General features: G+C 37.1%; 2 protein-coding genes across 8 annotated transcripts; one reads left to right on the forward strand and one right to left on the reverse strand.

Annotated features, from left to right (window-relative positions):
• Positions 1–14: 14 nt before the first annotated feature.
• On the forward strand, positions 15–4,382 carry tnfrsf9a (tumor necrosis factor receptor superfamily, member 9a). The gene is made up of 9 exons (XM_084099625.1): positions 15–150; positions 472–613; positions 1,394–1,510; positions 1,639–1,776; positions 2,142–2,214; positions 2,320–2,390; positions 2,476–2,517; positions 2,644–2,793; positions 2,878–4,382. Exons 2-9 carry the CDS (start codon positions 478–480, stop codon positions 3,006–3,008), a joined length of 858 nt encoding a protein of 285 aa, XP_083955751.1. The 5' UTR covers positions 15–150; positions 472–477; the 3' UTR covers positions 3,009–4,382.
• Positions 4,383–5,698: 1,316 nt separating this feature from the next.
• ccdc187 (coiled-coil domain containing 187) lies at positions 5,699–27,023 on the reverse strand. 7 transcript variants are annotated; one of them, XM_084099620.1, is made up of 13 exons: positions 26,781–27,023; positions 25,150–25,240; positions 19,841–19,903; positions 18,780–18,909; positions 18,475–18,565; positions 12,116–12,188; positions 9,933–10,979; positions 8,928–9,043; positions 7,706–7,783; positions 7,507–7,629; positions 7,088–7,161; positions 6,920–7,005; positions 5,699–6,832 (listed from the first exon to the last, which is right to left on the reverse strand). In XM_084099620.1, the coding sequence occupies exons 2-13, from the start codon at positions 25,196–25,198 to the stop codon at positions 6,672–6,674; spliced, it is 2,091 nt and encodes a 696-aa protein (XP_083955746.1). In that variant the 5' UTR covers positions 25,199–25,240; positions 26,781–27,023; the 3' UTR covers positions 5,699–6,671. The 7 variants fall into 7 exon arrangements, with proteins under 7 accessions (XP_083955746.1, XP_083955744.1, XP_083955745.1 ...); XM_084099618.1 differs by having other exon boundaries at positions 12,110–12,188; XM_084099619.1 differs by having other exon boundaries at positions 12,110–12,188; positions 26,935–27,007.
• Between the last annotated feature and the right edge of the window lie 565 nt (positions 27,024–27,588).

Raw genomic sequence — 27,588 nt, forward strand, 5'->3', positions numbered from 1 at the left:
AAAGAGAACGTGCCATTTTGCTCACAGAAGCCACACCTACTGAGCGTCATCTGTTTTGTGTGCGTGTTTTTAAATCATGAGCGGAGTGGAGATTCTCATCTTAGTTCGTGTTTTCTTTGAGTCAGGAGTCAGGACCACTGCACTAAAACAGTAAGAGAAAATATTTATTCATGACTAATTCATTAATAAGAAATATATTAATAATTGTAATGTATTACGTTACGTGTAGGCTACATTTAAAAAATATTTAAGTATTTGTGGGTTTTAGATGTTCATTGAGTGTTTTACACTGTTGACAAAGTTGAATTAACTGATTAATTTTTTAATCATTAATAATAATATCAAAAAACTAATGCTTATATTTTTCCGTATATCACATAGGCTATGCATTTAATTAATAATAATTAACTAATAAACAATAATTACTTAATGATGTCCTTCAGTTGGTAAATTGTTTTCTTTTTTGTGTAGGAAGAAATGCTGACTGCTTTCCGAGGACTGTATGTCTTTCTGATATTCAGTCTAGTGCTGAACTACACTATGGGTTCTGATTCTGGCTGTGATATTTGGACAATGTCTGGATCAGATGTCTGCTGCAATAGATGCAAGCCAGGTAATAGACAATAACTGACTGCAATGTGATGTGTTATGTAACGTAATATGATATCTGTAATACTGACATATTCTTGTAAAAACTTGATCTTAATTTTAGGAAGTTTACAATTTCATAATTTCCCTTTTTTCAATGACTTATTGGAATATCGAAGATGCAAAAAAGCAGATTACAGTTTATCCTTGAAAATTATTCATTAGTGACCAAGTGAAGGAAGTTGCAGATGATTTTGAAAGTACCACATGAAAAGAATGTGGTTTAGCACTTTAAAGGGAAATCCATGAATTGTTTTGTCATTGCATAAAAATGAATAGATCATTCTCAACCTCAAACCAAGGGTTGTCCCAACACATTGCACAATACTAGTGCCAGAAATATTGCTGTGAATGAGGAACTCTGTATGTAATGTAAAGTATGTAAAGTATCAAACCTTCTATTCACAAGATGAATGAGATACTCAGTGGATCTCAGTCTCTCTTAGCAGTAATTGTCCTTCTTTTTTGGAGATGTCTTTCCAGATAAGCAAATGTTATGTTGTTGTATGATTGCCATGTCACCACTTTTGGCTTATTTTAGTAAATGTCATAAATTGTTTGTTTTATGTTCATCAAAATACTAAAACTTCTTTAAATGCTGGGTTTTAATGAGATGAAAAAATCTCCCTCAGGCTTTTGGACCGCTATATAGTTATAAGAGTGCAGAAGTCATGCGTCAATAGCCTGAGTGTCAAATGTGTATGAGTTTCAAAGCCATGCTGTAAATAGTTGCTTGTGGTTACAGGGAACCGCTTGGTGGAAACTTGTGGAAGAGATCCAGAAAAGCTCTGTACCCCCTGTAAACCTAACATGTACACAACCAGTTTGAGCTTCTTCTGTTTGAGATGTACTGAGTGCATAGGTATGATTCTGTTTTACATCCTCTCTGCAATTTTTGTTAAGCAAATAGTTTGCAGTTTGATCTGCTTCATCATAAGCTTTAAAACATCATACTCTGTAAGCATTAATCTTTCTGTTTCATGTTTGTAGGTAAACAGATTACACTTAGTCCTTGCACTATCAGCAGCGATACCGTATGTGGATGCAAGGCTGGATATCGGTGCGGAAACGACAAATGTTCATTCTGTGTTACCGAATGCAAGGAGGGGGAGGAGCCCACCGAAAACCGTAAGAATTCCGGACCCTTTCAGGGGCCGTTTACACAACATCATTTTCAAATAAATGCACGTTTTTGAAAACGATGCGGTTATCGTCACCAAATAAACTGCAAAAACGCGAATTTGTGAAAATGGTGAAGTCATGTGCTTGCGTATTAGGCCTAAATGTTCAGTCTATACAGGCATGTTGTGTTTCTTTACAAAGTGACATTGCCAACTACTGGCCTGACAGCATAATACAGCGTTTTGCAAAAACTGCAAAGCTGTTGTGTAAACGTACATTCAGATTCACAAGTTCTGAAGCTGTTCAATAGGAAATTGCTTGCTGTTTTGCTATATTATTTTCATATAAATTCTTTCATTCAATGCTTGCAGGATTGTGCAGAAAATGTCCAAAAGGAAAATTCAATGACAAAATCCACAGTTACTGCAGAGAATGGAAAAAAAGGTAGCGTACAATTACAGTTTGTCTGTTTTTAAAACAAATATATCATTTATCTGAAATTAGATCTGCATTTGCCATGAAACTCATTCAGACTCATTCATTCTCTAGTTGTCCCGATGGACAGGTGTTGCGCAAAGGAAATGCTACCAGTGACTGTACTTGCAAATATTCAAACGAAGGTAACTAGGAATACAGGAGGACAATATAACTTGGATGTCAAGTAACATACTGCCACATAATGTAATGTTTTTGTGTCTGTTACAGAAGCAGCACAAACAACCTTACATGTTGTGAGCAATACCAAAGGTAAATAAATGAGAATATCTAGAATATCTCGTTGCATATCTGTGATCAGCGTACATTATCAATTTAATTGGACCGCATATCTTTCAATATGGATATTGAACTCTAACCTCTAGAATATATTTCTAGGACCTCCAGAACAGACAAAATGGCTTCCAGTTTTCATTGCTGGAGGGATGGCAGGGTTGGCTGTCCTTTGTATCGTGGCATCAGTGGTTGCATATGTAAAGGGACAAAACAAAACAGAGAAGAAGCCAAAAGCTGATACCGCTGACCAAGGTACCATTTAAACCTGTGTTCATTTTTCCTTTCCTACATGGTCATAATGTCTGTATTTACAGTTTTGTCATTTCCTTCTTTTAGACCACTCAGATGAGTCCAGGATTATGGTAGTGGAGCAGGAAGACTGTAGTTTCCGTCATCCTGAGCAGGAACAGGGTGGCAGCTCAGATTCCATCAATACACAAGACTCAGATTCTAAACTCATAGTGTGAGTTCACTGGACAACTTTCTTATCTTACTGTAGTATTGCTACAACAGCAAGAGGATAACATCCACTAACAACTCATGAGCTTAGAATTATAAGGTTCTATCTCCACTTTTGGTCGAAATTGAGTTTTTGATATAATCTGATCCATTAGGTGTTTATTAATGCCTATGTGGTGTTATTTTTGTAAAAAAATATTTTGTTAGTAGTTATTAATAAAATAAAAAGGTTCCATCTCTCCATTGCCAGCTGGGATGTAAAAAACTTTGATGCTCAATATCTCAGAACTACCCTAAACGGAGATAGAACCTTATAATTCTAAGCTCACACTGGGTGTCTGTCAGCCATTCCAGCTGGTGTATCTGTGATTAATGGGAACAAAATGGGCACTTTGATGTTGTCACTGTGTACATTATTACATTTTTTAAATGCTAAAGTATAGAGCAAGTTGTGCAAGAGTGCCTTGGAGTTTCCTAATTTGTTCTATATTATGATTATCCCATCCAAAGAGCACCTCAAGCCAACATTTTGAGTCCTGGAAGCGCTCCTCTACAGACATTTAATAGAGCAAGTTGCTTTTGATAACACAAGATGAAAGGGTTGTCATCGTAGGTGTGCAGTAGCAGACAGTATGTCAACACTTTTATGAGAGTAGGCGTCATCTACTGGTGCTTGCGACACATTTTCAGGTCAAAGCCCTCTTGAAATACCCTGGTGGGCTTCCCCACTTTTCTGTTGAAAACAGCACCTTTTTTCTTTAAAAAAAATTACTGGACCAAGAACATTGAGACAGAAGAACAATGAGGTTGTTTTACACTGTATGTTTGCACTTTACACTTTACACTTTAATAACAGCATTTTTTTTTACCAGTTTATGGGCAGTGTATGGTAGAACAATGAAGAACAATGAGGTTGTTTTACACTGTATGTTTACACTTTACACTTTAATAATAGCATTTTTTTTTTTTTGCCCAGTTTATGGGCAGTGTATAGTAAATGTGGTTGACCGAGTCATGTTGGAAGAGGACTCAAGAAATAGCAGTGTTGACTGTCCTTCTGAAACTGAACTTTTGACCTCATCAAGATTGTAGTGCATTTTACTATTTTGTACATAGTAGGATTTTAAAGTAAATAAATAAAATTGTCAACCCTGGGCCAATCTAAACCAGAGTTAACAGAACCATGAGTTATCGTTTTCCATTAATTCACAGTTTGTTCTTTACCCTGGGTTAGGAATTAATTCTGGGTGATTAGGTTTTGAGGTTTCACACGCTACATTTGTAAATTCCGGGTTAAAGTTCTTATTTGCATATTTGCATTGTTTGTATAATTTACTTGACAAACATGCAACTTGTTTAAATAAAGGCTTATCTCGCTCTTACACATTAGTTGATTCCTTTTGGTTAGACTTTTCGGACTTTCAACTATAAGAATAAAAAATATCTCCACTCTAGTGGGTGTGTTTCCGTCACTGTTTGACAATGACCCTTTTATATACTGAAACAAAATAGAGCGCATCTAGGTTGCTATAGCTACACAACTTAGGTTGGCCTTCACATTCTAACATTGCGTAGTTTCACACTGTATACATTTGGCACAACAATGTCGTGGGGTGAATGTGATTTCGCCAACAACATTCCACACAACCAATCAGATTTGGGGGACATTTTTAGAGTTTTATGTCAAGTAGGCTTACAACTAGGGTTAAGTACTTCTACGTCGGTATTATTCACCTCTGATTTTAGGGATAAGTCATGGGTAGGGGTAGGTTTAGGGATATGGTTAGGACAAAATTTTCAAACAGGAATGTTGTTCCAGGATCAGCTAAATATGTTGATCCAGAAACGCGTCTTGCGTGTAAAATCACGCAAAAGACAATAGTTTGGTGTTAAGGTCAGTGTGAAAAGCCCTATAGAAGTATATGGGAAGTAAAAATGCATTATAGTGTGTGTGCTGTAAAGCAAAAGTCCCAGTTTGCCCCAGTGGCCATATAATCCATGTGTTGGGAAATTTCCAGTAAGTAGTTTTAGTTCATGGGGCATATATTGATCAACCTAATCTAATCTAAAAAAAAAAAAAGAGATTGTTCAATGAACTGTATATTCTTAGGTTGTTGGGTGACTCAGCGGGAGTTCCCTGATGACCTGCTTTGAAACCTTACTGTACCTGTAGTATGATCAGCCCAGAGATAACCTAGTAATTACGATGAATCATTTTGTATTCTGGTTTCATTTTCATCTCACATCTCAGGCAAACACTAACATGTGCTGACATGTTCAATTTAAATCACTGCATTCACAAAAAAAGCTTACTTTTTTTTTCTTTTTCTTGGCTCCAGGGAGATGAATTGTATTTATATACAGGGCATTATAATCATAACAGCAGTGAGGAGGGAATGGAAAAGCTGGTGGGCGAGTGATGCGATGATCTTAGCCTTCAACGGTCAAAAAGGTCACCCTGTTATGTGTCACAATGGTTTTACTATGTAAAGCCCTGTATAGAGTAATCATGTTTATAAAAGACCAACCAAAAATAAAAAATCCCAGCACAAGTTTCGCTTTGTAGGAAGAGAAGGTCTCGCTGAAACTTGATGTTTGAGGTGCTTCCCACAGAGATTTGCATGAATTTGTTAGTAAATAGGGAAAGTCTTAACCTCTCTATCTATAGTCCAAATTTAAATCCACACAATTTCTGCTGTAAGTGTAAAAAGTGTTTATTGATATGTTTATTGATATCTTTCTGACATCCAGAAAGATATTGATATTATAATTGTATCTGTCTTCTGTACAAAGCATTTTTTAAACATATAGTCATTGAAGAAGGCATACAGATTCATAACAAATTTAACATTGTTGTCATAACAGTACTGAATATATTGGAAACATATAATAGTGACACTCAGCATCAGTTCAAAAATACAAAACAAAAATTGTGTTACATTTCCTCCAGTCTTGTAAAACTGCATATATAGAATATGCTGATGTACACTACAAAGAGGGAATATAACAAGCCGGAAAAGTCTCGTAAACCACTGAATGTTATTAGTAATAATATTAAGAAAAGTAAACATTTCATTTTTACAATCTGAATGCATGATTTGTTTTTGCAAATTGTAACTTCTTACAATAAGAGACATTCATACATGGGAGACAAATGGAAATGAAAATAACACTTTGGGCAAATTTAGCCTGGTGTAGTTCCTGGAACAAAGAAAAAAAAAAAAAGGTACAAGCAATTCTAAAAAACTGCCCACTTAGATATCTTCATAGATTAACATTAATACAGAAAAAGTCCAGAGGTTAACTCAACCATGACCCAACATCCTTAATCAAAACATTCTGGTTTTCCCAGAAGTCATGTCTATAATGCCAGGTTCTATTAGAGGGAGGTTTCCCACTGTGGTGACAAGCCAGCCTGTAACCAGCTGCTAAACAAAAATGAAACAGATAAACCAAAAAAGCATGACATGACCGAGACAGATGTTCACTAGTAATGGCAGCATTATCTGGATGGAGTGTCCCTGTTTTGCAAGTTCAAGTCGATTTGTTGGTTGCAAAAGTATTCCACAAGTCTTGGAGAAAGCAGAAGACTGGAAAGCCCGAACCTGTCAGTACATGCATGCAAATCTTTAATGGTTATGAATTCATTATTGCAGTTCATTTGTCCAGCATCACTGCTGCTTGCAGTTGTCTTTCTGTTTCGAATTTTCCTTTTTCTCCTTGGGCTTTGCTCGTCCCGGTTTGTCACCCTGTCGTTTCGTGGGTGGCACAAAAGTAGGTTCTTCCAAGGGATTGTACGAGCCTACTTGTGAAGTTTGAGTTAGACAGGGACCTGTAAATTAAACCATTTATAATTATTGTTTTGTTACGATTTATAATCATGGTAGAAACCATTTGTTATTTGAATGAATGAAAGCACCATTCATTTGTCCTGCTTCAGCTGCATCCTTCCTTTGAAAGGTGGGGTCCAGCTCTTCTGCAATATTCCTGATGGCTTGCGCTTGCCTGTAGCAACACCAGAGGATGTTAAGGGATATTTCTTGAATGACCATATAAGCTGTAATTTATCGAGAAAATAGTTACTTACATTGTCATGGAATTGTGACTAGGGGTGAGGTCATCAACTGGGGATTGAAGACCTTCGGAATCCAGTCTTCGCCTCTGTATGTTCAACAGCAAAATTCACATTCATAATTCTTTTGTAAAAACAGGTCTAATAAAGGCGGGTACAAAACGGTTCTGGATTTAAAAAAAAAAATTGGCTCCATATTGAGTTAGTGTGAATCACCCTTAAAGAAACAATATGCTGATGAATCACATGATGAATTCATGTGAGCAAGTCAAAAGGCACGTTTAACTAGTTTTAACAGCACCAATTTCAAAGACCAAGGCAATTCCACAGATGAGTCATTTTATACACTCAGCAAATAATTGAAATTCTTTTTTAGTTAGTAAAGAGTAAATGGTAAAGCAATAACAAAAGACACACTCTAAAAGTGTGGCTACCTGTCTGTCACACGCTGTTCTCCTGTCATTCTCCCTGTATTCCCGCCCAGGTCCAACAGGTTCCAGCTCACGAGATCTCCGTTTAGCCTTTATCTCCTGTTTCTGCATGAAACGTGCAATTTCCTATCACAAAACGAGAAATTAATTACCCACTTTTCATGTGTTGGGAAAGCAGCCCTTTCATTCAACCTCTTCGCACCTCATCTTGAGCAACCTGTGCCGCTCTGAAGTCTCCAACAGGACAGTCCCTTCTAAGAGGAGAGGAACCTGGCTGAATCTATGAGAGAAGAGAAAAAACAACTTCAGCTTACATTGTTTTATTTTAGTAATTTAGCTACTGTCATTGATAGGATTACAAGACTTCATAATTTCTTTGGACTAATAGGGGTACATGGTATATACCAGGGGTGTCCAATCTTGCTCCTGGAGGGCCTCCTTCCAGCAGAGTTTAGCTACAGCCCTAATTAAACAAAAAACCTTAAAAGGCATGTGTGTTGGAGCTAAACTTGGCAGGAAAGTGTCGATCCAGGAGCAGGATTGACTGGTATATACAGGAGTGGACAAAAGTGGTGTCCGGCTTAGGAAAATTTACGCCTTTATTTAAATATTATTAACAATGCTGTTAGCATATTATGTAGTTGTGCTTGAAGGCAATTGTTTTAATTGTGATGATGGAACGAAACATGCAAAATTGTGCAGACATCATTTTTGGCCAGGCGGTCATTCAAATTATGAACACATGCAAATATGAATGATTATGTTGATTACTGATTAAGGGCCTGTTCACATATCGCGTCTTTTGCGCGCTCAAATTCGTTATTTCAATGTAGACGCGCGGTATGCGCGCTCATAATGGAAGCGACGCGCTCGTTTTTTCCAAGCGCGTCCGCGCCGCATCGAGATAAAACCTAGCGTTTTCTACTCGTTTTTAGGCGCGATATGTGAACGGCGCCTAGGCGGCATTCTGAAAAGTTGAGATGTTTTTATCTCGATGCGGCGCGGACGCGCTTGGAAAAAACGAGCGCGTCGCTTCCATTATGAGCGCGCATACCGCGCGTCTACATTTGAAATAACGAACTTGAGCGCGCAAAAGACGCGATATGTGAACAGGCCCTAACTGATTATGTTGTAGTCAATGTACGCGTTTTTCTGATTTTTTTTTATTTTCTATGCCTTTTTTTGCATAGTAGAATAAAACATGTAGCTGTAGTTTAATTTTGAAAGACAAATACCTAAACCAAGTTAAGTGTTCTGTTCTTCCCTCCTATTTAAAACATTTAAAAAAAAATCTAAAATATTTTCCTCATATTTTGATGGTTTAATCAAACTTGTAGAGTCATTAAAACCAAATATCCCCTCCGGACATCACTTTTGGCCACTACTGTACTGTACTGTATATTTGCACTTTTAGTTGAGTTCACCTCTTCGACCAATCTCTCCTCCTCTTCCTGAAGCCTGCGGGCCAGCTCCTCATCTTCCAGCACTTGCTCCAGCTCTCCCAAGTCAAGAGCAGCCATTCCACTCCTAAAAGCAGATCCTGTTAGGGAAAGAGGTTAGAATCAAAACCAGGTAATGTTGAGACAAGACACCGGGTTTTCAGACCACAATCACCTTCAACCAGTTGGGCCTAGACCAGGGGTGTCTATTCCTGCTCCTGGAGGGCCACTGTCCTACAGAGTTAAGCTCCAACAAACCTACATTTGGAAGTTTCTGGTAATCCTTAAGACCTTGGCGGCGTCCAAAAACTTAGGCAGCTGACTTGTTGCTTCGCTGCCTTATGACAATGACTTTGCAGGCAGCGTTTGCACATGAAAAAAAAAAAAAAAAAAAAAAAAAAAAATATATCGTTCTGATGGAGGTATCTCAGGAGACAGGAAGTGAAGCTAAATTGGATTCGGACATGCCTTGATGCCTTACCTTGGAATGCAGCATTTTTTTTAGTTTTCGGACGCAGCCACAGGTGTGTTTGATTAGGGCTGGAGCTAAACTCTGCTGGAAGGTGGCCCTCCTGAAACAGGATTGGCCGAGGCCATCAAACTTTAAAAGTAGTTGGATTTCCTATTATTAAACACATCCCCTGGAAACATACCTCAGAGGAGACAAAGTAAGAGCCAAATCAAAAAGAAATGCAAGAAAATCCAAGCCTATGTAACGGTGAGGTACTAAAAAAGAGAAAACAACTGATGCTGCTGTAGGAGAGACAGAAGCATTTTGAGGTTTTTGAGAAACGAGGATGAGATCTGGAGGAGGGGTCAAGCTTGAGAAAAAGCAGATCACACCAAAACATTTTCTCCACTTCTAAATTGTACACCAGAAGGACGCAGGGATGCACAGGAGTTCTTGTTTACTGATTGGAGATGATTGGAAAGCAATGAGCAGATGTAGGGACAGGCTCAGCCGCAGTGCAGAGCTCAGAGAGAGGTTACCTGCTCCGGAAGACTGGAGTCTCTGCATCCGTCTCTCCCTCTCCATCTCCTCCTCTGTGCTCGATCTTTCTTCCTCAAAGGTCTGCCAGCGCTCGCTTTGACTTCGCCTCACTCTACGCTCTCCATGCCTGTGGTCCCTGTCTATCCTCTCATCCTCGGCTAATGATCGAGCTCTCTGCCGTGTGTTTCTGACTCTCACCATCTCCCTCAAACGATCCTCCACTTCCACCTCCATCAACTGTGGTGCTCTAGTCTGCAGTGAGGGGGCATTATTTGAGAGTCTTGCTCTAGCCAAGTTAGAATCATCTACGCTGTATGTTCTGCTACCCTCACGCACCGATGTCCGCCTGACATTACCATGGTAGCTACGTCTCATTGAAATGTTCCGTTGAAACCCCTGAGCTTGAGTCTGGAGACCTTGAGTTTCTCTGAGGTGTGTGTGATCATCCCTTAATATCCCTGTAGAACACGGAACTCTTTCCCTAGTGTCACTGTAACCACTTTTGCTCCTCCGTTCATCCGGGAAATGAACATGTCTTTCCCTAAAACTCTCCCTACGTCCAGAACCATCTCCCTGCCATGTTCTGCTATGATCCTCCCTCACACTGCTTTGGCGACTCAGCCTCGTTCCAGAGACATGCTGCTTCTGTTGCAATATTCTCTCAAGTTTATAGACAGGTTCAAAGAGATCATCCTCAGAGCTGTGGCTGAGGTAGCCTTGCTCGCTCATATCGTTCTTTATGAGCTTGATGACATCACCCCATCCACCCGACAGGTGTGAAGATCTGCTGCTGCTGCTCTGGCTGGTCAAGCTCCTGTCGTCCTGCTCTAAATGTGTTCTGGAAGGTCTGCCGACCAGCTTTCTCTGCCCTACAGTGGGTTTGCTGTCCTGCCGTGTGACTGTAGGCCTACTGTACTCAATCAGATCCTCCTCAGAGTCTGAGTAGGTGGGCGAGGAGGAGAGCTGCCATCTTCTAGTTGGAGACCGGTTGTGAGGAGCGTGAACAGGCTGGGGTGAGTATGGACGAGCAGGAATGCTTTTGGATGCTTTAGTGAAACCAACCATGCAAACACAAAGCAGGGGATTTGGGAAATTGTTAGAAATCGGGTGGATGCAGAATAAAACAATTAACTCATGAAGCTCTGTTTAGAAGTTAAAAGGACAAATGAACCATTAAAACATGCATTACATGTCAAACATGAACATGACATGAAAATGAAGTTTCACCGAATTAAGAATGATTCAGGGTGTTGTTAGTATGCCAATAAAAGTATAGTTGGATTCAAGAAATTATTCAAGATAATATTCTGTCATCATTCATTTTATTGCAAGTCATAAAAGTTATGGCGTAACCATAGAACCTTTCAAACAGGAAACAAACATGAGTGAATAGGACATTACCTAGGGATAGTCATCATCCCATATGAGGTCATGTCTAGTGGGGTTTAAAAAGTAGACAAAGCAGCTGGCTTTATGCGTCATACAGTATGATGGATACATTAACAATACACTGCATATTGAAACAAGTTTAGTAGATTTAGTATTCCAAATTTGCAAAAAGATGATGGACTACTCTTTGGGGATGAAATTGCAAGCTGCTAAGGTCATCACCCGTGTCACATTACTGCACATTACTGCAAATCAAATCCTTATATGGGAAACAACCATTTGACTAAAAAAAGAATATGCATGTGACAAGACATTGAGGCATAGTCACAATGTTTTTGGGATTTCAAAAGAAATTTCCTATGGACATATTTATTACTTTACAGGAAAGCTACTGCTTTCAAAGTAAGGGAGATAAACAGAAATATTGTGCTACAGACAAAAGAACTTTAGTAAATGTCCATAAGGTCTGTTTCACACATTGTGTATCTTCATCCCGTTCACTGGATGAAGGGCTCAATCCAGATGATTTACAGAGTTTATAGCTGTATAGGGTTCAGGTTTAGTGTCAATGTAAATGTGACCCCCCTCGTCATGTAAACCAGATTTCACACTTCTGATAATCAATAAAAAGCATGATTCACTTCATTTTTGTAATTCTATACAAGAGCGCAGCTCTATTGCACAACAGAAACACTAAGTGTGAACACAGAATCGGCTCAAATATATATACCTAACAAACCTATTTCATAAAAACACTCCAATAACACAATTAATTTAGTTATTTTACTTTTACCATCTTTATTTTGGTAACTGCTCCTGTGTCTCTCACAAAGCTCTTCCTCTTCCTGTATCCTTTTTGCAATTTCCTAAAAAAGAAAAAAAGAAAACCTAAATTAATTATTACAGATAATAATGTTCAGTGGGATCTGTTGGGGTTTTTAACAAGTTAAAAATAAATACAGAAAATCATGTAAAGTATGGCTGCAGATTACAGTTGGGGAAAAAAAAATACTGGTCTGTGCGATGAATAAATTTACCACAGTAGCACGCGTGCGATAGTTTTGCATGTGTGTGAGAAAGAGCCGCTATCTGATGTTAATCTAAGGCTGCACGATTAATCGAAATTAATCCGCATCGCGATTTGGCTTACTACGATTATTTAAAAAAACTCAACGTTTTGATTTAGTAGGCCTATATGCGCAGCACTGAGATTGGATCGGTTTGTAGTAAATGCTGCTCCATCTCTGCAAGCGCTGTTAACGTGCATTTGAAAAAGCAACAAGCGCCGAACATCTTTCTGTAATGAGAAGTGTTTACAAACCTGTTGTCCAACAGAAGAGAACTTAATGACAAGTTTTTACTCCAAACTTCATAACGCCAATCGAGTGTTTGAAATAACTTTATTATGTGATCTGACGAGGCTTCATATCGTAGAATGAGGCAGAAATTATATTATTTTATAATATTCTAAACAGTGATTGTGACAAGACATTAAGACAGTCTTGTTATCAATGTTATTTGGATTTCAAAAGAAATGTCCTTACAATGAACATCTTGCTTTGCAATAGCCTATAAATATACTTCATTCTTATGAAAATACCCAAGATTTCTAGAAGAACACTGTTAACAACATGACAATAAAACATACGATTGCAACAATATATGATTTATCAGTCAAAACGTCTCAATCTGTATCATATGAGAACAGTTTTCTCCAGTGTAGAGAAGTTTTTTTCTCTCTCAGTGGATGCATAAGATTTCCTGACAAAAATTAAGAAATTACATTATAATAATTTAACATTTTATAATAAAACTTTAGACCTTTCTAATGATTTATTGGAAAATTAAGCTGCATTTTCAAGTGCTCAACCAAAATGGATGGATGTTGTTTGGATTGTGGTTAGTGATATTAGGCTATATTATAAACAAAATTAACTTGATGTTAAGCAAGAGGTGTTATGTTCCTGCAGTCTGCCATTTTAGGCAAATAAAACGTTTATCTGAAAACATTTCTGGTTAAGGTTTGTATTTTGTGTGCCCTGTATGGAACATTAATGTCCTTTATCAGTCACATGCCTGTGATGAACTGCACTACTTGTGGTAGTTTTCAAATAAGGTAACAGCCGTTTTATTCTTGTGCTACAATTGTGTGGCCAGTGTTACAGAAATTCCAACGTCTGTAGCACCAGTGCTATGTGCAAAAAAAAGTTAACACACAGCCCTGCTGTACTGGCACGTCAAAACGCTCAGTGATGACACATTGAGGTGAAACCCAAAGCGTGGTTTTTCTGACAAAAATATATCCACCCACGTATTCAACGTAGACACAAGTGAAGACGGTGTACGTCAACAGAGGGGAATTTCCATGCTTACGTATAAAAGGCCTTAAGACCTGCCAGTTCTTAAAGCTAAAAGCCCACCATGCAGAATCTTCAAACAGCCACATGCTCGGCTTGCAACAAAACTGCCAAATAGAGGCCACAATGTATCTCACTACTGACCACAATGACTCAGAAGTTTCCACTGACATGTACCATCGAAAATGATCTAAATTAAACCAGTTACAGTACGATTACCGCATTGATCTTATCTTTAATCTTCTCACATGACTATCATCATGTAAATAAAGACCAAATTAATACACATTTTATAATAAAGTTACAAACTATGATTTCTACAAAAGCATTACTTTAACTCCAACATTTTTATATGCTTGTAAGAAATTAGCAAAGTCACTACTAGCGCCTCACTTGGTTACTTTTTGAAACATTTGGTATGGCATTTCTACCTGAAACTGTGCTATAAAATGCATGTCCTTTAAAGTCTTCCAAAAACAGCTATAAATGTGGCACAATACACTGTATGTGACAGACATTTACAGGACTTGACCAGAAGATGGCAGAGTTCTGCCTCATTGACAAAACTACAGGTTCATTTCTACAATCATAAAATTTACACTGAGCTAAAAATCTGTACATGGATTCAAATGCTGTTTACATACATAAACATGAATGAAAAAAAATTCAAGACTTCAGGAGCTAGACTGATTATTTATAACAAAGTTCTTCAAGGTTTGTCTGAGAAAACGGGAGAACGGTAAGTTAAAGGGTTAGTTCACCCAAAAATGTAAATTCTGTCAGTAATTACTCACCCTCATGTTGTTCCAACCCCGTAAGACCTTCGTTCATCTTCGGAACACAAATTAAGATATTTTTGATTAAATCTGAGAGCTGGATCACTCCTCCATAGGCTTAAGACATTATAACTTGGCTTGCTGGCCCAGAAAATTCATTAAAGACATCGTTAATATAGTCCAAGTGACTACAGCGGCTCAATCTTAAGTTTTTAAAGCGACGAGAATACTTTTTGTGCGCAAAAAAACAAACAAAAATAACGACTTTATTCCACTATTCATTTCCTTCTCTCTGGGCCTCGAGTTTTTCACGTAGTGTTTTAGCGTCACACGCATCACACACATGACCAGCGTTGGCCAATAGTGAGCCTATACGTGTGACGTGCAACACAGATGCGCTGCGCTAAAACACTATGTGAAATAACTCGAGGCCCAGAGAGAAGGAAATGAAAAGTGGAATAAAGTCGTTATTTTGGGGTTTTTTTGCGCACAAAAAGTATTCTCGTCGCTTTATAAACTTAAGATTGAGCCACTGTAGTCACTTGGACTATATTAACGATGTCTTTAATACATTTTCTGGGCCAGCAAATTATAATGTCTTAGAAGCCTATGGAGGAGTGATCCAGCTCTCAGATTTAATCAAAAATATCTTAATTTGTGTTCCGAAGATGAACGAAGGTCTTACGGGGTTGGAACAACATGAGGGTGAGTAATTACTGACAGAATTTACATTTTTGGGTGAACTAACCCTTTAAGAGAGAAGTGGTTTAGCTCAGGGGTTTTTCCTCAAAAGGACCACAAGGGTGTGCTAAGAGAGAAGTGGTTTAGCTCAGGGGTTTTTCCTCAAAAGGACCACAAGGGTGTGCTAAGGTGCCTGTGTAAAAAAAAATGAGAGAAAATAAAGCAGATTTTACAATGTGTTTTAATAATAAGCTTTGGATTGATGGTATTAATTGTGAGATTTAAATGTTTCTCGAATTTTCTAATAGGAAGAACTAAAAACTAATATAATGAAGAAAAAGAAAGAAATTAAGTCAATTTTGCTATTATCTTCAAATTGAATATTATCAAGAAAATATTTTAAAGCGCTTTGCCTTTAGACAATGACAAATTGCCAGTCATTTAATTTTTGGAAACAACATGCTGTCTGTATAATACCATGTTTATTCCACACACATCATAAATGGGTCTGTATACATGAAAATAAAAATCTGCCTTTAATAATTTTAGTAAGGAGTCCTTACAAGCAAATCTCCAGGGGGTCTTTGGCATTAAATCATGCTAACCTCCTTAGCAGAGTCTCTCTATGTCTGTTGTCATCAGGTCCTGATGTCCTTAACCTTTCAGGCTGACCATTCTTACTTCACAGTACTAACCGAATTAACTCCACTGTCCTGGGCTGAGAGATTGTGCCCCACACAGGGACCAGCTCCTGTCTTTAGAGGTCTGACTCAGAGCTTATCTGGCACCTGGACTCTTAAGAACAGATGTGGTTTGTTTGTGTACACAACAATTAGAATGGCTGGGTGAGAATTATGTTCAACATTACTCTTCCGTGCTCCTGTATGAGCCTGATAGGACGGCAGGGTCCACAGCAGCGTGTGGAGATGATGTTTAGATGTGACCTGGTGCCTCACAGGCTTTAATTAACACAGGGCTGCAGGGGTGTAAATATTAGTAATTAATGCAGCAGAATGACATTTACTGCAATATGGCAGGCCTATCAGTGCCAAAGATGGGACTCAGGTTTGAAAACACACTCAAAATTACTAGCAAGTATTAATTAAATGATATTTTATCATGTCTGTTTTATCTTAACTTTTAATTAACACTGCAAAGTCACATTTACACAGTACATTTGTTGCTTTCCAGTAACACACATATACATATATATACATATATATATATATATATATATATGCAAAACTGTGTAATGTATTTTCAGATAATATATTATAATATACACATTTACGGTTTAAATGGGGTAAACTTTAAATTGAATTCAAGATCTACTCTCTGAAAAGTATTACTCTTCTCAATTAAGTTTATTTTGTTTTAAGGATGTTTAGATATATTTACTGCAAAACAAGACTAAAATGTGCAGCTGGCAGGCCAAGACATGATTCATGAGTCAGAAAATACCTGCAGGAACAGAGATCACGTTCACTAGTCAGAAAATATCCTAAATGTCCGTAATTACTTGTTCAGAATTAGTAAAATGATTGGACTATTTTTTAAAAGGCCTCACAGGCACAGTGACTCAGATTTATCTGGAATCCACATCTCTGAGATCACCTGTAAATGATAGTAGGTAGCCAGGATCAAATTGCTTGATATGCCAGTGTTCTCTGACTCAGTTTTTCTAACTGCTGAGCCAACAATTTCCAGCTTTGCCACCTGAATCACACAGGACTCTCCAACTCCCAAGATACTGCCAAAAACACTTATGCTTAATTTTCCACAGTAACCCCCCCACAGGCTGTCTGTCTTCAAACAACTCTGAACAAAAGACTCCTTAATCAAGGTTCACTGCACCATAGTTCGAGAGAAAAAATAAAAGCTGAACAAGCTAATAATTTTTTTCCAGGCAGATTCAGAGGCGTTGTTGCTACATGTTTAAATTTCTCACAGACATTTAACTCTGTTCTAGTTTAAATCATGACAATAATTTCTCTCATCTATGAATTTGTGCAATTCTGGAGGTCTAGGAGGAAATGGATTTAGGAGGGTTTAAATGTGCAGCTCTTATTTTTGTTTAAATACACAGTAAATTTGATTTAATTAATTGAACTGAAAAGGTGAAAACCATCCTTATTTTAAGCACAATTACAGTTCAAGGTGAATGAGTGTGGTTAAGACAGACATTTTATATGTTTATTGCCATGGTTCTCAACCTTTTGACTCGGAGGCCCCCGTTGTCCAACACAATATTCCTTTATAGGCTACAATATGCCTGATATTTCTGCTGTAATTATGACAAAGCTGCTTGTTTTCAGACTATATATTTACAGAAACTGGGAGTATGGATACAGTATAATACATTTATTCCCCATGACTCATTTTGTGATTGATTGTGATTTTTCAAAAAGAACAAAAGTTATTATATGACTGTAGTTTACATGATTATGTTTTTTTAGCATTTTAATTTAGAGTTTGATTATTTTAATATATTAATAATAAACTTAAATACTTAACATATTAATAATAAAATGAAAATTATTCATTTAATATTTTTAAGTCACCCCTGGTTGAGTACCACTGGTTTAGTTGTACTTGCTCAATACAGGAGGTGAAATATTAGATATGACTTAAGAATTTTTCACACTAGTCTCATTTTAACATACTCCGTTTTAGTCTTTTAGCTACAACTTATCAACTGTGCATTTTAATTTACAATCTGCTGCCCCAATTCTATTTTAAGTTCTTTACTGCAAATCAGACAAACATTCTTTGAGAGAACTTAGATTTAATATTTCTATTAACTTTGAGTTTTTAGATTTTGCTGATGGTAAACAACTATTAGTACAATATTACAAGGACACCTGCAGGGTCTGTTTTTAACCACTATGCCACACCACCTCCAACACAAAAACCTGCTACAACATTTATGGAACCTCATCAAGAAAAGCTGCAAATCCATAGAGGTTTGCTTTTATTTCTGGAGAACATTTCCACACTCAGCTTTTTTGCCCACGACTCACTGAACGAGAAGACCTCGGTCTCTTTTTGTGTCCCTGGGGGGGGGTTATTTAAGGTGGGCTGAAGTTCAATGCATCTGGATTTGATTAATGCACAGTTTTGAGTGTGACTTTTGCTTTATAGCAGCTTGATGCTCATTCCTGTGTGGTCTTTGCCAACACTTACACTCCACATGAGACTAGCTGAATAAATCAGCTTACTGGCGTCCCACAGTGACTCATTAACTATTGATCCATTTGATGCCTCAGACAAAGCAGTTCAGAGGTGTAAATGAAAAACAGAAGGAGTGAAGTTTACTGAGCCTGAAGTGTATTACACACCTCGTCCTCCATCTCCCTTCTCAGAGCCTCCTCCGCACGCCGCTGGATCTCCTCCTGAATCATTTGTGCGTATTCCGAGTCCCGTTCCTCCCTAATAGAAAAAATAATGACAATAAACAACTGAAAAAACATGTCTGTTTCCTTAATGTAAGAAGGAAGCACAGAGATTGTCACACTATGGGACAGTGGTGGACTTTGGACATGCTATCAGCTACTGAACTGCTCATATACAGTACAAAACCTTGAATACACACAGTGTCCTATCTGATAGTGGTCTCTGACAGTGTGCGTGTGTGTGATCTTACAGCTGCCGAGTGGCCTGTTCCTGAAGCATCTGAGCTGTCCGCTCCTCCTCATCCTGGAGTCTCTTGGCTACTCTGATGTCCCTCTGCACCAGCTGACTCCTCTGCACATTTGAGTTGTAATACTGCTCAACTGTTGGAGACAGCATGCAAATAAGGTTACAGAAAAGCATGTGGAAGATACACTACAGTTCAAAAGTTTGGGACCAGTACTTTATTTCTTTTATATAGCAAGGATGCATTATATTAATCAAAAGTGACAGTAAAGACATTTATGTTATAAAAGATTTCTATTTCAAATAATTGCTTTAAGTTTCCACAAAAATATTAAGCAGAACTGTTTTCAAAATTGATAACAATAAGAAACATTTTCTTGAGCACCAAATCAGCATATTAAAATGATTTCTGAAGGATCAAGTGACACTGAAGACTGCAGTAATGATGCTGAAAATTCAGCTTTGCCATCATAGGAATAAATACCATTTTAAATATATTTCAAAATAAGTTTTTTTTCCACATTTTTTTTCATATTTACAACATTAGTTTTTCCTGTATTTTTGATCTAATAAATGCATCCTTGGTGACTATTAGACTTTTAAAAATCTTACCGACCCAAACTTTTGAACAGTATTGTATATCAGGATATTTAAACTTTGATTGATTTCTAAACATCTGACATATGGGAGTGTTTCAATAAATATGCACAGAGAGAGACTTTCCGATTTAAATGTAAAGCAACCAATAGCAGATTGTTTTGTGTTTACAAGCCATTTGGTGATGGGTAAAATATTAACTCAAATATTAGTGCAATCTCTGTAAACGGCGGTATGGAGAACAATCTAAAACTAAACTCTGTCTTGTCTGACCAAGCAGGATATTTTAATTAAACAGGTAGACTGACACATGAGAGATCTTATATACGGCTACGCCCTTGCATTTTGAGGTGTGTGAATACCAGCCCTCTTTAGAAGTTTACAAAAGATTGATGAATGTGAACACTGAGAAAATAAGCTTGCTTTAAAATCATTTAGGTGTGGCAGACGAAATAAGAGAATGGGTCTTACTTTCCTGTTCCTGCAGGTTATGAGCTAGAGCTCCATCCTCCAGTACAGCAAAACACTGGCACACTGCAGACGAGAAACAACACTCAATACAACTGCACAAACATGAATGATGCTGAGTGCTGAACTTTATTTCTTAGATTTTAAAAGTATAGTATCTTTTGCATTTTATCCACAAATTATGAACATTCAAGGCTGTAACTGGAGACTTTGTCAAAGAAAATGCGACAGACTTGGAAATGTGTTCAAAGACTATGTAGTGTTATTTCATGTCTTTAGTGGTCACTTTTGGTAAACTAATTCAAAGCTTCATTTGAAAGTGTTCATAGCACTATTTTTGTGAAGCCTCATATTTCAAAACAAATAAAAAAATATTTTATCCCTTTAAAAAAAAAAAAAAAAAAGTCTTAAATTCTTTATACACTAAGTTTAAAAATGAGACACATATTTCATAAAACCATAATAACAGTCTCCATGACAAAAACGGACCCTGGAAAGTTAAAAACAAAATTACACTTGTGGTTTTGGTCCCGTAAGTGTCACATTTCATTTTAAACCCTTGTGTTAAAATAACTGACATCACAGGAAGGCTCTCGCTGCTTTAGGAAAAAAAACTTAAAAGGAATCTGTGTTGAAAATAATTTCTCTCAGTTTGAAAAAGCCAAAGTAATTTCTATGGGGCAAAACATTTCAGAGGGTTTAAAACCAGAAATATGAAGATTGAGCTCAGTTTTTTCATTATTTTCAAAATTGTCTGAATAGCTCTTTTAGTGGTAGGACTACTGTTCTAGGTGATGAAGATCTGGTCATGCATTATTTTCTGTGGTAATCAGCAGGGTTTTGATGCTGTCGATAGAACCTGGAACATTCCTTTAAAAAAAAACACAAGAAGCAAAAGCATTGAGTGCCAGCCACTAAACTCTAAATTTAACAAATGTTCACGTGAACTGAAAAGTACAGCTCTTGAGTGTCTTTCAAGCTGATATACAATTACATAAAATCTACAAATTACATAAAATCTATATATATGAAAGCTGAGCATAAGAGATCTTTTGGAAAAAGTTAATCTCAAATCCCTTTAATGTTTAATAATTTTGATGATTTGCTTGATTAATAACATTGATTTATTTTGTGCATTGCCATTTTCTTATCTTATCCCACTCTATACAGTGAAACTAAAAATGCTCAGTACAGTGTTCTGCATTTACTGACATGACACTGCAGAATCCCTCAAGGAGTTACAGAAAATTTTACATAGCTTGTGCTACATGTTGTGGTGAATGTTGAGTAGTGTAGATTAACAGTGTCATTGTTGTTACCAAACAAACACATACATATATGGCTCTCATAAATGCGCAACAAAACTTCAACAAACCCGCTGTGTGTGCCGCCCCTCAGGTTATCCACAAACCATGTAAGCAAAATACAAATTTAGTCAAAAGCAACCTCAAATTCAGGGATATACAAGGCGGCAGAGCCGCAGAGAGTTTCTGAGGGGAACATTCAGTCTGTAATTGACACAACAGCTGGAGTCTGAGGCTATAGCGCTAGTGCTGGACCTGCGGTCAGAGCGGAGAACATTACAGACCCTGAGAGCAGTAAAAAGAAAGAAAAAACAAGAAGAGCGTTTTACAAAATCAAGAGTCGCCTCATCAGCGCAACTGCTGGATTCACACTCAAAAACCTGAAACACAAATGACACTACATCTGATTTTTCTTCAGTGTAGCTTAAGCAATTATGCTGAATTAGAGTAGCATGAACATAATATCCTAATGGAGACATCCTGACTTCAGCACAACCTCTGACCTGAGCAGCTGGTGGAAATCTATGTATAGCTGAGAGGCCCAGCCATCCTGTCTGGTGGGGTGAAACCTACCGAAACTAAAAATGTGAGCAGAGAAAAATAATCCTTCTGTGGGGTCTCCTAAGTTTAAATGCAACTATTTGGGTCTCCAAAAAGACAAATGTCTTTCCTGCTTGAGCCCACCTGCTGCATATTGCGATAACCCATATCAGGTCACACAAGCACCTCCCAACAATGCCCTCACACATCCATCCACCCAGAGCGCACACACACATATACGCCTGCACACGGAAGGAATGGTTTCCAGATGTGCCAGCAGCAGAAAAAAGACATCAAGCTGAGCAGAAGGATAGTGAGATTGGTGGCGTTAATGTTGGAGAGGCAGCAGAAAGAAGGTGTACAGATAAGGACAAGAACACGATGGTCAGTTGTCCTCTTTTGAGACATCCAGTGGCTCTGTAGACTCAGTAGCTGGTTTGTTTTGTCCAGCAGCCAAAATACACTCTGCCTGGGAACAGGGCATGAATGGAACTCTAACATCAAGAGAATTACACTGCAAAAATATTTGTGGATCCATATATATATACACTGTATGTGTTTGTGTAAAGGATAAGGCAGCAGAAACTGAATCGATGTCTGCATCTGAATCCTTTCAATCTGATTGCAGATTTTGAATTCACTGAAATCCAATGAAAACATCTACATCTGCATTTCATTTATTGAGAACAAAATGCGTGATATGGCATTTATGTCTGTGTTACAGTGAGAAGCTTAAAAGTAAGTAGTCAAAACACATAGACCTAGACCCCCAAGTACATAACTGGAGTTTTTTTCTTTCTAATATAAAAAAATTATGCAAAAAAGAATTTTCATGTTGCAAATGAAAAGCAAGGATATTTATTATATTTGATGATAACTATATTTTAAGCTGTACACTACTGTTCACAATTCAGAAAAAAAATTCCATTCAACAAATAGTCCTGAACAAAATGTAATACAATTTCCACAAATCTATCAAGCAGAACAACAGTTTTCAACACTGATGTTTCTTGAACAGCACATCAGCATATTAGAATGATTTCTGAAGGATCATGTGACACTGAAGACCGCAGTAATGATGCTGAAAATTCAGCTTCGCATCACAGAAATAGATTACATTTTAAATTATATTCAAATAGAAAACAGTTCTCTTAAATATTTCACAATATTACTGTTTTACCGTATTTTTTATCAATTAAATTCAACCTTGGGGAGCACAAGAGACTTCTTTCAAAAACAGTAAAAAAAAAAGTTACCCAAACTTTTGAATGGTTGTGTATACAGTAATTATTCTCACATTTCACAAATTATGTAAGATCCTACGTCAATCGATTCCATTTGGATCAATCTCCATCTAGTTTTCAGACTGAGGTGTTTACATGAAATATATTGGGAAATGATTGGGCTATCAGTCTAGAATATTAAATATACTACAGAATATTAAATGATTAGGCTGCATGTAATCATAGCTACTGTTCTCAGGAAGCATAAGACAGCAAAAGATATGTGAAGCTTATGCTAGCATGCTAGCCAAGTACATACGCCTACAGCCAAATATTAAAAACATCTTGTCTGATTCCATCAGTCAAAACAATCCTGATAACACAAGAACAACAGAATGAACTACTGACAGTAGGATTTAGTACATTGATAAGGTTTGGTCAAGAAAACGTATTGATCTTCTCTCTAAACACTGATCTGTCTTTCAAATTACACCTAAACTGATAAGACTTATCAACCTACAGATTAGGCAATGTTTGCTAAAAAAATTCTGCTCGTCTTCATCTACAGGCCCACTAACAACAGCAAGAGTTCTTAGGCTCGTGTCTCTGAACATGCAGTCAACAAAATATATATATTTTTAAAAACACTTACAGATTCACACGCTGAAAGGATCATCCATTTTTATCCAGTAGAGGAAGGAGAAGCTGTACACCTGCGTTAAACCTCACTTAGAAAGTCTTCTTCTCGACAGCTTAAGCACCTGCTAACCTGCTCTGCAGACACTCCTCTGGTTTCAGGAGGAGGGATCTGAGCCTGCAGGCCCGGTTCTGACCTCAGCGTTCAGGTGTCAGATTGGGGCGCTGGGTGGATTGGCAGGTAAGAGGGTGTGGATATAAAGTTGTCTAACTAGTTTTGCAGAAGCAGAGCCAAAAATCACATGCTCATATTACAAAGACAAATGTATGTTTGAAAGCATATATGAATACTTTAAAAACAAGATTTTTGACGTGTGTAAATTCCTACACCAACTTAAAAGATAAGACAGAGCAGAGCCAACGTCAGTTACAGACAGACTAACACTGGGACGAAACAAAACAAAAAAGAGCTTGACAGGCTAGAGAGCTGAGACAGGAAGTCTGAGATGGATCAGTCCATCTCACCAAGGCTGTGTTTATTTGATCAAAAACACAGTAAAAACATTAATATTGTGAAATAAAATGTAATTTTTTCCTGTGACGGCAAAGCTATTTTCAGTTTAATGTGTCCTTGCTAAATAAAAGTATACATTTATTTCAGAAAAGAAATTCTTACTGACCCCAAACATTTGAACGGTAGTTTAAAGAGTAACACTGGGCAGAGGTTTCACAGCAGAAATAGGAAAAAGGTCACTGAAAGCAGGGAGTGAGGGATGCAAAGGGGTTAAAGTGCAGAGAGGAAAGAGGCTGCTTTTTCTCAAGGGAACTGGGGTATAGAGACAGCGTTCCCAAGACTAGGTCAAGAGAACAACCAGACCAAAAACACATCCACAGGAACTGATAACAGAAGAGTGAAGACAAAGAGAACTCACTACGATATATGCATTACACAATGTTATGGGGAACTATACTGAAAACAAACTGAGGAAATTAAAACTGTTGCTCAAAGGCCATGTAAAAAAGGATATAAACCCAATGGGAAAGAAACATGGCAAAGTACTGTACATATCTACAAAAGCCTAGACATTAGTTAATTGGGTGATACAGGCGGTCTAATAGGGTCTTTGTTCAACAAACACAAAGCAAAACAATAAAAGCATTGTGTACAGAATGGGAACGGAAAGGAAAATCATCATAAACATTTCGCCCTTCAAAAGAAGCAGTGGGTCGATCTCAAAATACATGATTTTTACCTAAGAGATAATACTTGAGCAAACAGGGCCATGTGGAAACATTCTTTCACCAGTGGAAGAAAGACAGATTTTTTTTTGCTTCCGAGATATACAGCAGATGTCTGGAATGTTAATCAGATCTCAGACTTATCAGAATAGAGCATGCAGTACTTCGAATTTGACAGCAGAATGAGACATCTGAAAATCAGAGCGGGAATCAACAATCAAGACCACAGAATGATGTGACGCACACATCATGCACACACATTATGTGTATCATACAGCAAAAGCACAACTCTTCCTAAATGAAACGGTCTGCAATGTGCACACACAGAGTCATAACCACAAGCAACATGTGCATGTCAGGCAGGTCTTACCCTCCTGGATTCTGGGCAGGTTGGACTGATCCACCTCCAGCTCGGCCATGACTGCTGGCACTGCTCAACAACTCATGCCATTCAGCAACACCTATTCTCATGAAAGACAGACTTTGGTTAGTGCTCAACTGACGGGGCCAAACTAGTTTATTTGGTCACTGTGAGCGTCCAAACAGATTGACAGGTCACCACTGGCTCATTAAATACTATTACTTATGAGACATGCATCTAGAGTCATAATTCACTGCAAAGACTGAGCTTTGGCAAGAGCTTTTTGAAAAAAGCTGATAAAATATTCACGTTACAGAACAAGTTAAATATTTGATCAACATTCCCATGAAAAGAAAAATAGATTAGTGTATTATTATTTATAATAGTAATTATTTAAAACAAGACTTTCTCTTAAGAAAACACATGTAGGCACCTATAAATAACCAGAATAAGTAGTTGCCTTAAGAAAAATATTTGTGATTTATTTTTTAAATAATACTTTTATTGCCTTAAGAAATCATCAATAAAATAAAATAAGAATGAAAGTTAAATAAGCCGTTCCATTAAATCACCTGTGAAATAATATAAAAGGTTAGGGGTGTAACAATATATTGTGTCACAATATATCGCAATACAAAAATGCAACAATATGTATCGTGAATAGTGACAATATGTATCGTGAATAGTTCACCCAAAATAAAAATTACTATGTGAGAAAAAAATAAAGTTTTCAGAGTTTTAGTGTCAGTAGCCTACTACATTAAAATATTAGGCTATATATAATGTTGAATATAATGTATAATAATGCAATAGGGGAATATCTGTGTGAAAAAGTGGCCTACATTATTTTAAATGTATCTAGTCAGTGACAGAGAAACATATTCGTCTAAAATAATTCTGTATTTTCAGCTTCAGAATCATGAATATTTTTATTCTGGTGTCTCTATTGTCCTGTGCTTTGGGTTTCCAGCACCAAGTCCAAGAATATTCATTTATACAATTGTATTTTGTGCAATTATATAATATAAATATATATACATTGTATTACACAATGTAATATCAAATTTATCAGTTTAATAAACAGTACATTATTTGTTAACCTTTTATCATATGTCTTGGAGTATCGCAATAATATCGTATATCGTGAGTTCAGTATTGTGATATGTATCGAATCGTGACATGAGGGTATCGTTACACCCCTATAAAAGGTATTTTCTTAAGAAATAACCTGTAAAGTAAATAAATACATGTAAATCGTTTAAGAGTCTATAGTCTAAAACACGATGACTGATTAAAAGCTCAAAAAGCTCAAAATGTTCAAATTTAGGGCCAAAAGATAAGAGTATCGACTGTGTTTTGCTACATACTGACAGAAAACATAAAATAGGAATGAAAGACAAAATATATGACAAAGCAGCACGCGACAGCAGTACTAATGCAAAAGCGCCCTGAAACAAAACAAAGCGAAACTAAAAATAGAGAGAGAAAAAGACAACAAACCGGCAGAAGTGAAATGAATGAGGACAGAGTGGGGAAGACCGAACTTCACATTCCTCACGTTTTTCCCCTCAATGATTCATCACACAAACATCAAACACCGAAAACATGATTCACAACAGACACCAAACACAGTCTCTTACCTGCTCTGCGCTCGATCTTCACTTCTCTACAAACGCTCTTTTTTATGTTCAGCTAGCCTACTTGTTGCATATTAGGGCTACTCGAAAAAGTTTCATTTCTCAAAAGCTCATACTAGATTTGGCAGTGTCTGAAATAAGCCTGAACTATAATTACCCAGCCTCAAAGTTTCCGACCAGACAGACTGTTTTTGACAACGAGACAATGGCAAGAAGCTTCCACAGGGATGGGAAGCCAGCGCGGACAAACTTCTGGACGCTCCCTCCCTCCCTTACATCACACTGGTTCATCCAATCACATCAAATAATAAAAATAAAAATAAATAAAAATAAAAATAAAAAATATAAATGTAAATGTAAATATAAATATAAATGAAAAAAAAAAACAACAACTTTGATGCCCTATTCACCTTTTAAAATATACTTAGATCTGAAATATGTATTGATTTTACAAACTGGACAGAAAGTTTCCTCGTCTCTTCCTTTTGACACATCTGCTGTTCAACAAACATAAACAAGATATAATGATGTTTTGTGCATTGTATTAATATATTATATATTGCAAAATGTAGCCAAAATATTCAAGATGATCCTTGTGGTTTATCTTCTCCACAATGTTTATTTTCTTATTTTTGTCTCGTTTTCCACTTTAAATATAAACATTAATAAATCAAGATGCATTTAGGCTACTTGAGAAGAAAATTACTTATGGTATTATGTCATGTTTACTGGAAATTAAGTGAGTTTTATGCTTGAAACAAGAAAAAACATCAGGGGGGTAAAAATAGTTTTTTTTTTTTTTAGAAAACAT

Source organism: Abramis brama (assembly GCF_963993115.1).
Source record: "Abramis brama genome assembly, chromosome: 22".
NCBI lineage: Eukaryota > Metazoa > Chordata > Actinopteri > Cypriniformes > Leuciscidae > Abramis > Abramis brama.

Bases quoted from the DNA above. Each gene is read 5' to 3' on its own strand.
- ccdc187 (XM_084099618.1), bottom strand. From the start codon at position 25,198: ATGGCCGAGCTGGAGGTGGATCAGTCCAACCTGCCCAGAATCCAGGAG. The intron at 10,980-12,109 runs GTAAAATAACTA...GTTTCACTAAAG, and splicing joins CCAAAATAAAGATGGTAAAA to CATCCAAAAGCATTCCTGCT. The intron at 6,833-6,919 runs GTGCTTTCATTC...TTTAATTTACAG, and splicing joins TGAAGCAGGACAAATGAATG to GTCCCTGTCTAACTCAAACT.
- tnfrsf9a (XM_084099625.1), top strand. From the start codon at position 478: ATGCTGACTGCTTTCCGAGGACTGTATGTCTTTCTGATATTCAGTCTA. The intron at 1,777-2,141 runs GTAAGAATTCCG...CAATGCTTGCAG, and splicing joins GGAGGAGCCCACCGAAAACC to GATTGTGCAGAAAATGTCCA. The intron at 2,518-2,643 runs GTAAATAAATGA...ATATATTTCTAG, and splicing joins TGTTGTGAGCAATACCAAAG to GACCTCCAGAACAGACAAAA.